The following is a 17,707-nucleotide window of genomic DNA, read 5'->3' as shown; positions in this document are numbered from 1 at the left end:
TACAGATGAATTTATAGGGTCACACCTTTTCAGTGATTTAAATTTGAACTTGCAAAATGCACAGGCTATTCACTTGAATTTCAAGCATTTGTTGCTACAAAAGAGAAAAAGAGAAAGAAAGAAAAGAAGAAAATCTTCAAGAAACAAACGTAAAAACGAAACGAACAACTTTTCTCTTACTTTAGAAATGTACTGAAGCTTTGCTTAAAACTCTTAAATACAGCCAGTCATTCACTTGGGCGGGTAGGATGAAGTTCTGTGCCCAGATTTATCCCGATACAAATGAAAACCACTCCAAGCATGGACATTGCTGACAGCATCTTTGTTCGGTTAATCCTTGCCTATGCCCAACAAACAGGAAAAGTGGTGAGATAGCATAGTTTTTTTCCACTCTTTAGTTTTAGGGAAAATAAATATTAGAGTAGCGTCTCGATGTAGGAGAGAGTTCTACAGCAGACACACTTGCAAGGATGTGCATGTAAATGGTCATAATCAGAGTCCTTTTTCCTGAAATGAGTTGGCTTTTGAGTTTTATAAAATTTGTTTTTAACTTGATAAACCTAATCTTTTGAGAACTCCAGGGGATGATGAGTAATGTACTAAATAAATCTCTGCTTTTATGCTCTTTGAATTTTTGATCAACTAATTAGCTCAATAAAGTGTAAAGCATGAACTTAGATGCATTTGCTCAAACTAATGTAGTGTTGTTGTATCTTTCTTTAGTAAAAGTTATCTTACAGTACTTTTGAAATTGTTTTTCTTTCAACACTTGGAGTTTCTTCATAGCCTAATGTCACAATTCCAGATTTCATCAGATATTGGACATCAGATTACACAGTACTTTGAATATCGGAGCTAGATTTCACTGTGCCTTCGTCTTTATTCTTCTTTTGGCAGAGAAATTGCTTTTACGAGGCAGCTTCATCAGAAAACATCTCAACTCAGCTATTATTATATGGGTTTCTACATTCATTCATGTCCCAAGATGAAATATAAGGTAAAGCTGATTTTCACGTGTCTGCTTGTACATACATTTCATGAAAATTAGTGCTTTTCTGGGTTCTCATCATTTGAGGTTAACTTGGTTGCATATTTCGAATGTATGTCATGAATTATTCCATGAACTTTGCATGAAATCTGGCTTGTCCATGGCTTAGAACACTGCTGGGCACATAGGTGCTTAATATTTGCTTAATACAGGTTAATCTGTAGAAATTAACCAAATATTTAAAAATCTCAGGTATTCTGGAACATTCAGCAGGGCCCTGCTTACTTGGGGTATACCCACTAGTAGGAATCTACCATTTCCGGGTGGATCCTGACCCTTCCCCCCCCCCCCCCGGCCCCATTTATTTTGTCCCTCCCTTCTGTTTTAGCTTTGTTTCCTTTGGACCCAGTCACAGTCCAGAAAAATTGGAGCTCAATGTAAGCAGTGAGGTATTTTCAATAATAAAAATAATAATAGTAATGCAAATGTTTATAAGGTTTTCATTATAGAAAGATGAATCTTTAATATAATTTTTGTCTCAGGGCACAGGATTTGGGCTTTGAACATGGGTTAATTAAGGATAACGCTTTGCTGCCTCAGAAATTAAGCTTTCTGTAGTGAGAACCACGGCATTTACCGCTCTGACTTTTTAATTCATCGTACTATTGTGAGATTTAACTGTATTTCACAATTTCCCTTTTAAAACAGTTTTGCCTTTTATATTCTCTTTAATGAAACTCTTTGATGTTTCCTAAGGATTAGTGGCCTACTGTGTGTAAAAACTCTGGGAAGTACAGAGAAGTGTGAGGGAGCAGACTCCCTATATCCTGCCCACCTGAAAAGCAGTAACCGAACACCTTTGCTCTACTTAGAACACTGCTGTAAGCTCTGAAGAGGCAAAAAGATGTAAACATGAATCTTCCTCTGAAAATTTGTAATCTAGGTGAAGATGGGAAGCATTTTACATGAAAACAGGTCAGGCCAGTGGTTTGGTAAGTGGCCTGATGTAGAGTAGGGCTGATGGGGAAGCACATAGCAAAGAGAAGGAGCAGGGAAGTAAGGATTTGCCCAGGGCCTAGTCCTATAAAAAATGGGTAACCAGAGGACTCTGAATGACTTGAAAGCTTCTCTGAGGTATTTAGGCAGCTGGAAACCCTTTTCCCGGCCAAGTGCACCGCATTTATACATCAAAAAACATATTCGAATGTATAAGTTATGACTTTTTTAAGGTAGGGAAATTTTTCAAACAAACCAAATTGAAAAGTGTACTTGAACCCCGTGTACCTATTATCCAGCTTCAGCCCATCAGTGCCTCTTGTTTCATCTGTTCTTTCTTCCCCATTCCCTCCTCCATCATCTTTTGAATTATTTTGGAACAAATCCAGAATATCATTTCATCTGTTCATGGTGTGTATTTCTAAAAGACAAGAGCATTTTGAAAATACACGCAGTCTCATCATCACACCTCAAAAGTATTAACGGTATTTCTAAGTACCTTTCTGTATCTAGTCAGTGTCCGTTTGTTTTGCAGTTTGACTTTGAACCCAGACGAGGCCTGTACAGTTTGGTTGGTAGATCTCTTAAATCTTGTTAACCCGTAAATTTCCCCTCCCTCACCCCCCGCCCCCTCCCCCCCCCCCCCCGTACAAAGGAATACTCCGTAAAACTTGGTGATTAACTATATATGGGAACGAACAAAAGTGGTTCCAGAGTGTTGATGTTAAGTACGGAAAGTATGGGGAAGGGATGTTTCCATTGTTAGAAGCTGTGGATCTAACAGAACTGGCTTTGAAAGAAGGGTGATACACATTACCTTGCTGGTTTTATGCTGACAGCCCAGGTAGTCTGGTCAAGGCACTCTGCTGGCATTTCATCTCATTTAAGTGTATAGTGTAGGTAACTTGTGAATTTAATATTCGAATATTTCCTTTATGCCTGCATTATTAATTTAGTTGATAGGTCCAAACATATGTTCTTTTTAAAAATTTTTTAAATGTTTATTTATTTTTTGAGAGAGAGACAGAGCACAAGCAGGGGAGGGGCAGAAAGAGAGGGAGACATAGAATGCGAGGCAGGCTCCAAGCCTCAGGCTCCGAGCCATCAGCACAGAGCTCGACGTGGGGCTCAAACCCACTAACCGCGAGATCATGACCTGAGCTGAAGTCGGATGCTTAACTGACTGAGCCACCCACATGCCCCTAAACATATATTCTATGAAGAAGGAAAAGCACGGACATATTTCTGCTTTCCAAAAAGACTTACTTGGTACTGTTCTTACTGGTATTTTTTCCTTCTGGCTCATTTTTGTGGCACCAGATCTAAAGAAGCTCAGGTAGGAAGCTCAGGTACTATAGATATTGTAGTACAATAATAACAATCAGAAGAAAATTCTAGCCATCTTGGATATTCATCTTCCTCTGTGTACTTGTGCGCGACCCTTCTAAATGGAAGCATTTTTTTTGCCAGTCTTAGGGACCCGCAGAAATTTCACTTTTACTTCTCATCTGTAATGGCTGCTGTAGTGTCGCAGGATTTCCCTCAGCGAGTTTTTCCTCATGCCTAAGCTCAAATCTTAATTGCTCCGTATTTTGACCTATTTCTTCTTTTTTTGCTATTCATGGAAATGGTGACCATATTTTCATCCCCCCTTCCCTCTGCATGAAGACTTTTAATTCCACCTTTGTTGACTCCAGTCCAGAGTAAATGCTGTGTGTTCTTCAGTCTCCTTAGGTAGAGCTCTGCTTGGAAATAGACATCTGGCTTGTCTAGTTTTTAGCTAAGAGTTAAAAAATGTTCTCCGTGCCGTTCGGTCAGTCTGGCTTAATCATACGCAACCGAAATTTCTCAGAATTATAGCTTCAGGATATTATTTTTTAAATTCCATATCCATGAGAGATACCCCCATGCCTACCTGTCCTCTGGCTTATTACTTCATTCGTTCATTCATAAAGTACTTCCTGACCTCCTACTGGAAGTGCAGCAAGATCCCTAGTCTCAAGGAACTTCCATTCTGTTGGAACACCTACAGCAAGATAATAAGACAGACGTCAGGAATAAGCACTGTGTTATGTGGCACATACTAGGTGTGGCTCCTTTAGAGTCGGGGTCAGGGCAGGCCACTCTGAGGAGTCATATTGAGGCTGAGATTTGATTGACAGGAAGTCAGCCCATGGGAAGGTGAGGGGTCATTTCAGGACCAGACCAAGGCTCAGTGCTGCTTTGCTTTTGAGTTGTTGCTGTCATCCATTTGGCTATACTTTAGGGTGACCTGTGGAACTTTTTTTTTTGAGAGAGAGCGTGTGCACACTTTCCAATGGGGGAGAGGGGCAGAGAGAGAGAGAGAGAGAGAGAGAGAGAGGAGAGAGAATCTCAAGCAGGCTCCACACTTAGCACACATCCTGATGCGGGGCTCGATCACATGACCCTGGGATCATAAGTTGAACCAAAATCAAGAGTCGGACACTCAACCAACTGACCACTCAGGTGCCCCATAGGATGACCTGGGGAACTTTAAAAAGATACTGATACTTGGGCCCTATCTTCTAAGATTTGGGGCTCAACCATGGGCATCAATTGTTTTTTTAATGCTCAGAGGATTCTAATGTGAAGGCAAGCTTGAGAACCACCACACCATATTAATTTTTCACATCTCAGAGCCTAATAATGAACTGGAAAAATGATTACTTCTCATTTTAAAGTTGGCTCTTTTCTGTTTATTAAAGTGAGAATCACTCATATTGAAGAAGTTCGTATCTACGCTTTGTTACCTGGGTCCTGGAACGTCTAAGGCTGAGTGACTGGAATCTTTCAGCTGGGTGTTCCCTTTACCCTTACTGATCTCTTGTTTCTCTTTCTCTCTCTCTCTCTCTCTCTCTCTATACATCCTCCATGCTCGCAAACTCCTCATTCATCGTTCCGCAGCCTAGCGGTCACTTGCTCCAATAACCTGTACTGGACACTAAGGCTAGACTTGACCACCCAGCCACCCCACCCCCTCCTCCCTTAGCAGTCTACAATTCTTTCCAAAATTCAAGTCTGTCTCCTGTGCATATGCTCGTGAGACCCTCGTGATGTTTATCTTCGTCACGTATACAAGTACCTAACAGTGCCTGCCACACAAGAGATGTTTAACTTTCAGTAGACATTTACTGACTTCATGAGAAGCAATACTAGCGCTGAGAGTTGAGAAGCATGTAGAATAGTGAGAAGCTCCCTCATTTGTTTCACAAGTGTTTACTGAGTGTGAATAGGATAGCTTCTGCTTAGCAAATAGGTTAGAACTTCGTTAAGACATGCAGGCAGTTCTAACGGACTATGACTGGATATCATGGAATACCGCTAAGTACTCTGGCATCGAAGGGAGGTGGTGGTACAGGAGTGTGCAACACTTTGGAGAAGTTGCTTAACCATAGCTGGTCTCGGTTTTTGCAACTGTAAAATGGGAATGATGTAGAAATGAGATATATCGTTGTTGTTGTTTTTAAGTAAGCTCTACACCCAGTGTGGGGCTTGAACTCACAACCCTGAGGTCAGGAGTTGTATGTTCTACCAACAACGAGCCAGGCACCTCAGGATATATTGTGTTTTTATCTCAACTTGAGTGTAGAATCTTCTTGCACTGATAGGATAGCACCTTCCCAGTTGGGTAGCATGCACAGAATCATTACTTGTGCTTTCGCTGAGACCTGTCAAGGTTCTGTGTTTATATGCTGATAAATGGCACCCAAATTTCCAAGTGGCCTGCTTGTGCTATTAACCAGACTTCTTAGTTTAGTTCAGATGCTGGGGAGAAGCAGAGGCTTATGCTAGTTCACACCAGTTCTGCCTCCCTTTATGGAAATTTGTAGAATTGTAGACACTTGCCTTTTGTTTGGAGGAAAGTGGCACTGAACTCTTGGGGTTGGTGCTAAGAGTGGTGAACCTCTCAGGAATCAGTCCCGTGTTGTGCCACAGGGTATCTCTTCATTTTGGCCTTGTCCATTGAGGGCCGAAAAAGTCTGAGCTCAGATGTTTGTGGGCAGAATAAAATGGCTATTTTGTTCTACTTATAGATATTTTCGTTTCACCAGAGGATATTCTATTATATTTTCAGCAAATGAGAACTCTCAGTTATGAAGGAATAGCACAACTGCTTATAAAAGTAGGAATTCTCGGGGCGCCTGGGTGGCGCAGTCGGTTAAGCGTCTGACTTCAGCCGGGTCACGATCTCGCGGTCCGTGAGTTCGAGCCCCGCGTCGGGCTGTGGGCTGATGGCTCAGAGCCTGGAGCCTGTTTCCGATTCTGTGTCTCCCTCTCTCTCTGCCCCTCCCCCGTTCATGCTCTGTCTCTCTCTGTCCCAAAAATAAATAAACGTTGAAAAAAAATTAAAAAAAAAAATAAAAAAATAAAAGTAGGAAGTCTCAATTAGAAATGTGCTGTTCAAAATTGCAAGGTAGATGCCGGTTCCGGCATGAATAGTTCACATTGCAATTTGAGGGCCCAGAACTAGACACTAGCAAAAGATAACTCACAGAAAATGAATGGCACACTATTATAAAATCTCTTGTTTTCAAGGTTTAGTGAGGGTAAATTTAGCATATAACTACAATGGTAGTTAAAAGTATATCTTCTTCCTTGGAGAATAGCTAAGTGTTTAAAGCATCAGTAACGGCATGTTTTTGCCACATTGAAAAATCGACAGAAGTGTTTTCTATTGGGTATTAAAGAAAGAAGGAGTAGATCTTCAAATAGGCGTATTTTCGGTCACTGAGAAGGGGCAGTGTCGTAGATCCTGCAGACACTGGGAATACAGCTGTAAACGGTGCGGATGCCCCGCCCTGATGGAGGTTACAGCCGAGGGGGCACGTAGATCGCACAGTGCGCGAAGTGGCGCCCAGGGGTACCGAACCAGACCCGAGACCAGAGCAATGTTTCATTTGGATTTTTCTCGCGTAGATTTGGACCTGTTTAGTTACAGCCTTTACCGTCTAGTACACTGATTATATGAAGTAGAGCAAATGAAAGCATGTAACGGCAGGTCCAGGGTACGCAGAAGAGCGGGTTTTACCTGCTCTCTTTTTATTGAGTAATGGGTTTTCACAAAGGCATGCTGAAGTTTCTCGTCATGTGTAGGGAGGACTGTGGCTCGGTAGCTGGTTTCCAAGGGTGTCGTCGTCAGTTCCTCTCACCTGGTGTGTGCGTGCTGTTCCGTCCATCAGAAGTAGATTCTGTTTCCCTCAATTGGACTGGCCTTGTGACTTGCACTAACAGGATACCACGGAACGAACTCTCGGGGGGCTTGAGGCCCACACCTTAAGAGGGCTGGCAGCTTTCCCTTCCTCTGCCGGGGGAGCCAGCCGTCATCATGTAAAAGGGCCGACTGCTGCTGGACAGAGATGGCAGCAGCATCCTGGGGGTTTCAGCCCCCGCCAAGCTTCTGGCTGCATGCCACTACCTTGATTGAGCCTAAGAGATACCGACACGAGAACCCCCTGACTGAGCTGTAGCCAACTCACAGAATCACGAGGAATAATAAATTAGTGTGGTTTTCAGCCACTGAGATTTGGAGTGGTTTAGTACTCGGTAGCAGACGACCGAAACACATGTTGTAGGATGGAGATCACTTAGAGGTGGAGATGTCCATGTAGATAGAAATCATTCTGTGTTGAGCTGTGCAGGCTCAGAATTGACCCTGAATTGAGCCGAACTGATCTGAGAAGTTTGTGATGGCTCAATGTGAGAGTTTTGGCAAAGTCACTTCATTTCCATATGCGTTCATACCTAGAGATGTGCCGAGTTGGCTTAGGTGAATTCATCTTTGTAAGGCATTTCATTTAATACCCTGACTCGAGCCTACAATGCATTTCTTGACATGATGATGTGTTTTGATTTTGCTTGTCTTGCTAGTGATGAACACTGCAAGATGAAAATCATCTCATGGCCGTCTTCATAGTTAACGTAAGTGGAGCACGTTGCCGTAAATTCTCCTCTCGGAGTGTGCGTGGTTGGGTAGCTTATAGCACTATTATTTTTGTGCATCACATTCTCTGACATGCATTTTTAATGAATTCTTATGATTTTCCGTGTGTGTGTATGTGTGTGTAAAAGATTGATTTACAAAAACACTGCATGGTAAGATCATGTTTTTTAAATTTTTTTTTTTTTTTTTTTTTTTTTTTTTTTTTTTTTTTTTTTTTTTTACTGTTTCTTTGTTTTTGAGAGAGATAGAGTGTGAGCAGGGGAGGGGCAGAGAGGGAGACACAGAGTCTGAAGCAGGCTCCAGGCTCCGAGCCGTCAGCACAGAGCCTGACACAAGGCTCAAACTCGCGAACTTCGAGATCCTGACCTGAACTAAAGGCAGACACTCAATGGACTGAGCCACCTAGGCGCCCCAGAGTAAGATGTGTTTTGTCTGGGCCTATAGTCTTAGAAGTAAGGCATAGGATAGTCACAGATGAATTGAATGAGAGCTGAAAATAGTCATTAATGAAAGGAAATTTCTTGATATGTTATTAGTGTTCACATTAACTGTTGTAATAATCATGGCCATGTTCATGGGATTCGGTATAGTTGTAGCATAAATCAGTGCCAGTTTGGGGGCTCAGGAGCTGGCTGACATGAACAGAAATTGTGTTTTCAACCTAGAAGAGTCTCTCCCTGGAGGAGTCCTCCTGCCACAGTAGGCGGGGAGGGTGCAGCTTTCTGGCCGCCGAGGCCGGTGACGCCTGTCTTCCAGCTCTGCTTCTCTGGTGGTGCCCAGAAGGACATTTGGGCTGCCCATTTGGGCATCACAGGCCATTCGTAGTGGCTAGAATCAGAAAAGAGCTACGTCTTCTCCTGTGCCTCTCTTTTTCTTAACAAATATTTTTATTGTGGTCAAATATATGTAACAAAATTGGCCATCTTAACCATTCTGAAGTGTACGGTTTTAGAGGTTACGTCCTAGAGGTTCTAGAGGTTACGTTCGTGTGGCTGTGCAGCCACCACCACCATCCATCTCCAGGACTCTTCTCAGCTTGCAAAACTGACACTCTGTATCTGTGAGACAGTAGCTCCCCGCTCTCTCCCTGACAGGCCCCGGTGACCACATTCTACTTTCGTCTCTGAATTTGACTGTGCTAGGTGCCTCCTGTGACTGGAGTCCTGCACTGTCTATCGTTTCGTGACTGGCTTATTTAACTTAGCATGATGTCCTCGCGGTTCTTCCATGTTGTAGCAAGTGTAAGAATTTCCCTCCTTTTTAAGGCAAATAACACCCCATTGTACCCATATGCCACATTATGTTTATGCGTTCACTGGCTGACGGACGCTCGGGGTGTTCCCACCTTTTGGCAATTGTGAGTAATGCTGCTACAAACACGGGTGTGCAGATACCTGTTCGGGTTTCTGCTTTCAGTTCCTTTATGTATCTTCCCAGAAGTGGAATTGCTGGATGATATGGCAATTTTATGTGTAACTTTTTGAAGACTCACCACGCTGTTTTCCGTGGCGGCTGTGCACACAGGTTCTGATTTCCCCACATTCTCACCCACGCTTGTGATTTTCTGGTTTTCTTTGACAGCAGTGCTCCCAACGTGTGTGCGGTTGTCTGTATCTCTCACTAAGAAGCCTCCTGGCCCACTTCGCTCATTTTACCTCTTGGAGTTGTGCCTCTTGTCTGTTCCTGAGCCTGCCGCTGGTGAGGGGCAGGGAACTGACTGAGCACAACTCTGCTTGGTGATGGGAGGAGTCACTTTCTGGAGCGCAGGGAATCTCAGAGGGTGAGCACCTGAGCAGGTTTTCTCTTCACTCTGCCTAACCACCAGGAACGCGGCTGCTGCTTTGTGCTTGTTTATTTTATAGGTGCATTATACAGCTTATATAGATATGTTATATAGTTTATATACATATACAGCCATACATTATTATTTTATATGCTCTTAAAAATCGAGCTGTTGGTTTAAATCTGTCTGGTTTGTTTTCTAAACACTTTTTAAATGAGTTTTCCCGTGCTTCCAGACTGTTTAATGTTTACCTGTAAAGCTTAGTTTATACTCTTCCAGTGTGACCCCTTCCCATACGTTTTAAAACTGTTTGATTTCCTTAAAAGTAGAAATTGGAGTAAATAGAAATGACGGTAGGTGTAATGTTTAAAACTCCTTCGTGTTGTCTCTCGGAGTTCTGCCGTAAGGCCATTCTGTGATGTGAAAGAGGTGTTTTGACTAAATTCTTATCCAGACTTGTATGGGGGCCAAAGTAAACAGTGACTTCAGGCAGTCTGCTTTGGTAGCATGACATGGCCAGACATCAGATAGTTGAAACATCAGAAAGGGTTCGGAAATGTCAGAAAAGAAACAAAAAGCGAATTCATCTGTGATTAATCATTCTTCAGCTCGGTGCCTCAGCACGATCGTGGTCAGACAGCACCTCTGGAATTCTGCAAGGGCTTGCCTGAAAGGAGGTAGCTGGCATTACTGTTACAAAAGCAGCTACGGGAAAAACTTGGGGTTTACAAAGCTGCATCTGCAGAATCACGGGCTGTTGAAATCCCCAAGCTCCCACAAGCTCCCAGGCGTTTCAGTTTCCTGACCAGACAAATTAGCATGTGTTATTTTACTACAGTATTGCAGCCCGGGGTGATGCATTTGGGTACACGTGGTAGTGACTTTGCTACTGTTGGTCTGAAAGAAATACAAATGATCTCATCAGCTACCCACAGCACAGAACAAAACTCTGGGGTTTTTGACTCAGCATTTCTTTTTTGGATGTTAAATGTCCAGTGAGTTAGACATAGTCAGTAGAAAAAATGACCACCGAATAATTTTAGTAAGGGATTTTTGATGCCTCCTGCAGGCCGTGGGAGGTAAAAGAATTCACATGCTCATCACAAATTCTTGCTTCTAAAATTGTCACAGGTGGAAATTTGCCACATCAGAGTCAAAAAGCAGTTCCTTATGGGTCATGTGTTTTTAAGTTTCTCATTACAAATGAGAAAATTGAAGTTCAATATGCTTAGCTTGCCCAGAGTTTGAATTAACTCATATTTTTTCAAAAAAGATTTTATCTTTTAAAGTAAATTCTACACCCAACATGGGGCTTCAACTTACAACCCCGAGACCGAGAGTCACATGCTTTACTGACTGAGCCCACCAGGCTCTCCTCACATTTTAATTTTAGTAAAATAAGGGGGAGTTTGAATTGAAGTTCGTATAAATGGCTTTGTTTATCAGAGTTATGAGTTACAACTTGTAATTTTGAAGTATCCTAAAATGCTTGCATATTAACTAAAAGTAAATGTTAACTGGGGAATAGAAGTGTATTTGATCGTGTGTCTTTTCCCATCCTTTTCCCGTCTGTCCACAGTGAAATAATAAGCTTGGTGCAGTGCATGATTTCTAATCCTTGAAAAACAGCCATGGTCTTTGGAGCTTTTGGAAAATACTACCACCGAGCTCTGCCCTGACCTCCTGAAAAAGAAAGTTTGCTTTTCTCCTGCCCACAACCCCTTTCCCCAGCTGTCAGGCACGACTTTACATGCTCTGGAGCCTCCCTTCCGCCAGGCCTTGTGCTGCCTCTTGCCTCCTGTTCCTATCCCGCCGTGTTCTTGTCCCCAGCTGGGAGCGTCCTTTCCAGACCACAGTCCTGTGCCACTTCTTCAGGGAAGCCAGTCTCTGTATCTCCTCCCGGCTGCCCCCACCAGCTCTCCTCCCTGGGCGCTGAGCGAAGCCGGGAGAAGCCTTTCAGATCCTGTGAACTCTTGTCATTTCCGAGTGTGTTACCTGTAGCTCTCCCTGCGGTCCAGTTGTTTGTAGGTGTACGTGATCAGTCAGTGTTTGTGGAGGGCCTGCTCTGTAGAAGACGTCGTGCTAGATGCCAAGGCAAGAGGAATGTGATCAGACATGGTTCCTGCTTGTCAGGTCCTCGAGCAAACCAGGGCTGATCTGTCGCTGTCCTCAGTGCCCAGCACATGAACTGGCACATACAAGGTGCTCAGTGACTTTACTGACGTGCGTTGCATGTGGAAGGCAGGCATCTGTCTGAAGGAATAAAACTGGGAAGTGAAGGAAAAGTGGTGTATAGAAGTGTGTAGGGAGCTGGCTTCTTCGTGGGTCCTCTAGTTGGAGCACTGAGCTTAGGAAAAATGTGAAGTCCTCTCTCAGTGGTCCGGTTTAGATTTTCCAAGAATTCTTTCTGCTGCCTCTCTGTGGGTTTTTTTTTTTTAAACTGGTTATTGAAATGTGATGTGTCTACAGAAATGTGCACTGTTCTTAATTGCACAGCTTGATAAATTTTCAGTCTCCAACTGTGCAACCAACACCAAGATCAAGAAGCAGAATATGCCAGCCCCCCACAAGCCTGTTTCATGCCCCCCTTGATTATTATCCCACCTCAAAGATAACCACAGCAGATTCATCTTGCCTGTTTTTATATTTTATGTGGAATTACTCATTGTATTTTATTTTGTGACTGACTTGTTCCACTCAGCAATGTATTTGTGAGGTTTATTGATGTGGTTGTGTGTAACAGTAGGTGGTTTATTCTCATTGCCTGTACGCCCATTCTCCTAGGGATGGACTGTTTCTAGGTTTGGCTAACGAAAGTGCAATGTGAAGACATGTCTTTGGTTGGACATGTGTAGGTATTTTTGATGGGCTTAGACCTAGGTATGGACTTGCTAGATCATAGGTTTAGTTCCTACTGCCCGTCGTTTAAGTGACTGTATTCATTTACACTTTTACTCCCAGCAGAGGAAAGGTCCAGGTGCTTCCCATCCTGATAGTGGAACGTGGGGGGTGCACCGTGGTGTTGATTTGCATTTTGACATTGACTGACAAAGTTGAAGGCTTTATCATGTGTCTCCTGGCCATTTGTGAGTTGTCTCTTCAAGTCTTTGGCCCGTTTATCTGTTGTCGGTCTCTTATTTGTAGAGGTCCTTCTAGCATTCTGGATGAGAATCCTTTGTTGCATACATGTTTTACAGATACTTCCTTCCACTCCTTGCCTTTTTTTTTTTTTCTCCTCTTAATGGTATCTTTTGATGAGCATAAATTCCTAATTTTAATGTAGTCCAATTTATCTTTAGGGCTTTTGTGTTGGGTTCAAGAAAATTTTGCCTTTTCTGTGGCCATGGAAATGTTTTCTTTCCTTCTAAGAATTTCAGTTTTACCTTTCACTCTTCAGTAATCTGCAATTTTTTGTGTATGGTTGTGCTAAATGCCAGGACTGAATTTTTTTCTCCCAGATGAGTAATTACTCTTAGTTTCTTAAGGGCACTGCCCTAAACATAACCAGTTTAATAAAGAATTCAATTAAATAACTTCTGTGTCATTATATTTGTATCGTGATAAAACGTCTCGGCTTCCCCTTTTTGAGACTTAATCTTGATTCTGTTAAATGAGCAAATACCTTATTTAACTTTAGGTTTCTCCCTATAGAGTGACACTGGCCAGCCTATTCTACAGGGAATGTTTGATTTCAGTACCAAGGTCTGTGCAAGTAAGTCATTTGCTCTTGTACATTTCTTCCAAATAACTTAAAAAATAAAAGGTCGTGGAGATGCAGAGAACCTCTTTCATTGAAACAGGATGATAGGTTTTGTGAAAATTCAGTTACAAGAATGATTCAAACCACGATGAAAAGTTCTTTGTGTATTAGCAGTTGTCATCCCAAACATTTCTCATTTGCCAGTCGCATCCCATTTTGTCATTTGCTTTATATCATTGTTTATGCCATATAATTTATTATACGGAAGTTAATATTTTTTATGTCACCCAGTTTATTAATCCTTTTCCTCTATGACTTCTGGTTTCTGTGTCATGCTTTTAAAATACCTTCTCTGTGCCAGCATATTAAAACAGTGATGCTCTGCTCTGCTCCTTTCACTTTACAAGATTCATCTCCGGTTTGCTCCCGCTCTGAAACCTTGCCGGACTGTATTGTGTTATAAATCCCTGTGTTCCCATCTGTCTGTTTCTTTAGCCTCTACACGTCTCAGGGGGTGGAGTTTGAGCTCGTGTATTATTCAATTTTAGCAACAATCCCTGATTTATAGTAAATGTTCAGTAAATCTTTGGACAAATGGACGGATGGCAATGTGAGAATGATGACTTAATTGGATTATTGGTTAGAGGGAAAGTACATATCTATGCCAAATAAAGTGGTATCCTTTGGCATTTCTACAGGATAGATCTCTTTATGATTTCAGCAATATTCATTAAGGGTAAGTTTATTAAAAGATTGTTTTCTTTTAAGGTAATGAGAAAGTTGTGTTTGAACTGTCAGGTGAGCAGTGAAGATACTCTTGCGTTGGTTATTCAGACTGGAAAAGCATTGCAAATACTTTGTAATTCTGAAGTGGCAGTCCTGTATTATATTATATATGGGTTATATTTGAATTAAAAGGTTTATTTACTTATTTTTTTATTTTTATTTTTTTAATGTTTTATTTATTTTTGAGACAGAGAGAGACAGAGCATGAATGGGGGAGGGGCAGAGAGAGAGGGAGACACAGAATCCGAGGCAGGCTCCAGGCTCTGAGCTGTCAGCACAGAGCCTGACACGGGGCTCGAACTCACAAGCCGTGAGATCATGGCCTGAGCCAAAGTCAGATGCTCAACCGACTGAGCCACCCAGGCGCCCCAAAAGGTTTATTTTTAAACAGGTTGATTTAGAAATGTATCTAATTGAAAAAAGTTCATTGTGTGTAAAGCCCTTGAGATAACGATACGGTATAGTCTTTCCTAGTCTTGATAATTGTGTTATGTAAATTTATAGTCTAAACGCTATTTTTAGCTCACATTCACTCATTTCATGATCGAACATATTAGCTAGAGTGGGGCAGTGAGAGGCTTCCCACCCAGAGTTCCAGTTGCTGCTTGCCCTTAAACAGTGGTTCTCAGTTGAGCAGTTGAGCACCCAGCCCTGCCCCATATCTAGAGACCCTTTTAATTAGGACAGCGGGGGAGGGGTGCGTGTGCTACTGACATGTAGTGAGTAGAGGCCCGGGGTGCTGCGACACGTTCTGCTGTACACATGACAGCCTCTGGCCCAAAGAATTCTCCGTCCTACCAAGGTTTGGAATCCCCGTTTAAAGGCCACCCACTTGCCATTAAAGTCTGTAGCGCTTGTTGCCGAATTACCACGGGTAATTTGACTGTTGCTGTCAGAAAGGAACTGCCAGAAGGATTAATTTGGGGTTCACCATAACGGTCTTGAAACAAACCATCCTGTATGACCCACCAAAGAGAGGTTTCTTGCCTCTAATTCCTAACCCTGTGGAGCCATATACTCACTGATGGCTCCAGGACTGTCTTAAATTTTCTCTAGGGGGTTTATGGGTGGCCTTCATGTCAACTTAAAAGTAATTTAATGTTTCTGTACTATGAGATATAGCTGGCAAATCTTGAGGTCTCTCAGGAGGAACAGCAACAACAATGAATAAGGTCAAAGATTCCAAAATGTGATGCTTTCTTTTCCTAGTTCTTATATGCATGGTAGGGTCTGTCTTTAGTATTTGTAAGTCATTCTGGTTTCCTTGCTTTGTAGGAAACAAAAAACAACTTGACAGCCTAATAGCCATGTGAACTTATCCTAGCAGCTATATTCAGTTCATCTTTTTTAGTGCGGAAGCACAATGTTGCCATCGACGTAGTCAGAGAGGAGGTTATGCTCGTTTTCAGCTTTACTGGGATTGAGGTTTGGCACGTTCTGTGTTGATGTGCTTCAGCCTAGCGTGTTTGGAACTAAGGTGTCTTAGAGAAGCACATATGTTTTACGTGTTCAACTACTGTTTATCTTGCTGGGTATTCTACCTCAGTGTTGATGCTAGAATGAAACCAGTTCCCACCCCTCCAGGACTTTACATCACGGCACAGATCTTCTTTCCTTCTTGTACCTACAGATGTTCTCTTGGTTCTTAGGTCTTCATATGCAAAAATAAGGCAATGATAAGATTCTCGTATGTGACACTTCAAAAGCCTTGCAGTCTGAGTTTGTGTATTAGCCAAAGGGAAGCAATCTTGAGTAGCATAATTATCTTGGATATAGAGCAGTGCATTGAAAATGACCATGCTGAGGGACATCTGGGTGACTCAGTCAGTTAAGCATCCAACTTCGGCTCAGGTCACGATCTCACAGTTCGTGAGTTTGAGCCCCACGTCGGGCTCTGTGCTGACAGCTTGGAGCCTAGAGCCTGTTTCGGATTCTGTGTCTTCCTCGCTCTCTGCCCCTCCCCCACTTGGGTTCTGTCTGTCTCTCTCTCAAAAGTAAATAAACCTTTAAAAAAATTGAAAAGGGGCACCTGGGTGGCTCAGTCGGTTAAGCGTCCGACTTCGGCTCAGGTCACGATCTCGCGGTTTGTGAGTTCGAGCCCCGCGTTAGGCTCTGTGCTGACAGCTCAGAGCCTGGAACCTCCTTCGGATTCTGTGTCTCCTCCTTTCTCTGCCCCTCCCCTGCTCATGCTCTGTCTCTCAATAATAAAATAAATGTCAAAAAAATTTTTTTTAATTAAAAAAAAAAAAAAAAAGAAAAGAAAATGACCTCACTGAGAAGCAGAGGGAGCTCCATGACCACTGCTGGGGGACTGTTCCACACCTTCCATCCTGTGCCGGTGTCACCCCAGAGCCGTTTAAGGATGATTTATACTATGCACGAGTCCATGTTGCTAGAAAATCTGTGGTGTCGCACACAGTTCTCTTAAATCTAGATTCTTCTGCTTGGTCTTCAGGGGTTCCCTTTTTCTTCCTGATTCCTCACCATTGGCCTTTAGACACACCTTTGTCCACCGGGGTGTGCTTCTTTCATTCTTTCTTCAAGTTCATTTCTTTCTTGTAAAATACAGTATAAATGTAAAACTCCAATGGTCTGCCTTATCCCACCTTAACCATTCTTTATTGGCATCCCTTCAATCATTAGTCATATATATGTGCATGGGTATATATGTACATATATATGTGCCTGTAATTTTTACGATTTAATCTGGGACCCATGTGGTGGTTTGCACTTAATATGCTCCATTTTTTTTTCTATTATGTTCTGCGTGGAGAAGTCCATTGCGCTCAGATGTCCGCCATGCCCATACTCCTTTTCTGAGGGAACTTGCTATTCCTATAGACTCTGTCAAAAGAAATGCAGCCTTTGCGTTTAGACCGCCATGCCTAGTGACTATCAAACACTACCATCTTAATCACTATTGGACTGGGCATGAGTGCCTGACGCCAAGGTGGTCAGTCTAGGGTGGATTAGTGTCACATAGGACTTGGCAGTAAAGCTTTGCCCACTGAGTAGTGGGGGACCAAATCAGTGAGATCCTCTCTTCAAAGGAAGTTTCGGTTGAGATTATAGGGAGGATCAGTACTCAGTAGGGATAGTCCCACACAGTGCCACCTAGAGAAAGCGTGGCAAAAGCTCAGAGTGAGTTTAAGGCTTCATAAGCACAGGTCCATAAAGTTTGGATTGTGGGCAAACTTTTGTCTACGTGCACATTTATGTTGAGGATAGAGTCCTGAGATTTCTTTCATCTGGTTTTCAAAGGGGTCTGTGAATCAACAGATACCAAGATGAGAGGGCGGCGAGATTAGGGGGAGGAGAAGCAGAGTCGGCAAATAGCAGATGAAAATACAGATTGGGGCCTCCTGGTGCTGAGGGGACATAGATAACCTCTTTTTGGACCTGCTTGCCAGTTCTTGAATTATGATGTTACCCATGAGGCCTTCATCTGGCCTGGATTTCCTCTTCTTCCTGGATAGCCTGGAATCGTCTGGA

At 42.7% G+C, this 17,707-nt stretch overlaps 1 protein-coding gene across 9 annotated transcripts in view; it reads left to right on the top strand.

Moving 5' to 3' along the window:
* The window catches only part of ATE1 (arginyltransferase 1), a 157,501-nt gene that overhangs the window by 76,440 nt on the left and 63,354 nt on the right, over positions 1-17,707 (top strand). For all 9 annotated transcript variants that reach the window (XR_005793710.1, XR_005793708.1, XR_005793709.1 and 6 more), the window contains exon 10: positions 898-997. Coding sequence is in view for 5 of the 9 variants with exons in the window: in XM_040486643.1 (XP_040342577.1) it covers positions 898-997 (100 nt within the window). In the remaining 4 variants the exon portion in view is untranslated. The remainder of the gene's footprint in view (positions 1-897; positions 998-17,707) is intronic.

The sequence above is a fragment of the Herpailurus yagouaroundi genome, unplaced genomic scaffold (genome assembly GCF_014898765.1).
Source record: "Herpailurus yagouaroundi ecotype Mexico unplaced genomic scaffold, PumYag 163, whole genome shotgun sequence".
In the NCBI taxonomy this organism is placed as follows: domain Eukaryota; kingdom Metazoa; phylum Chordata; class Mammalia; order Carnivora; family Felidae; genus Herpailurus; species Herpailurus yagouaroundi.
Note: the sequence above shows the minus strand (reverse complement) of the source record. Positions and strands in the feature narration are given on the sequence as shown.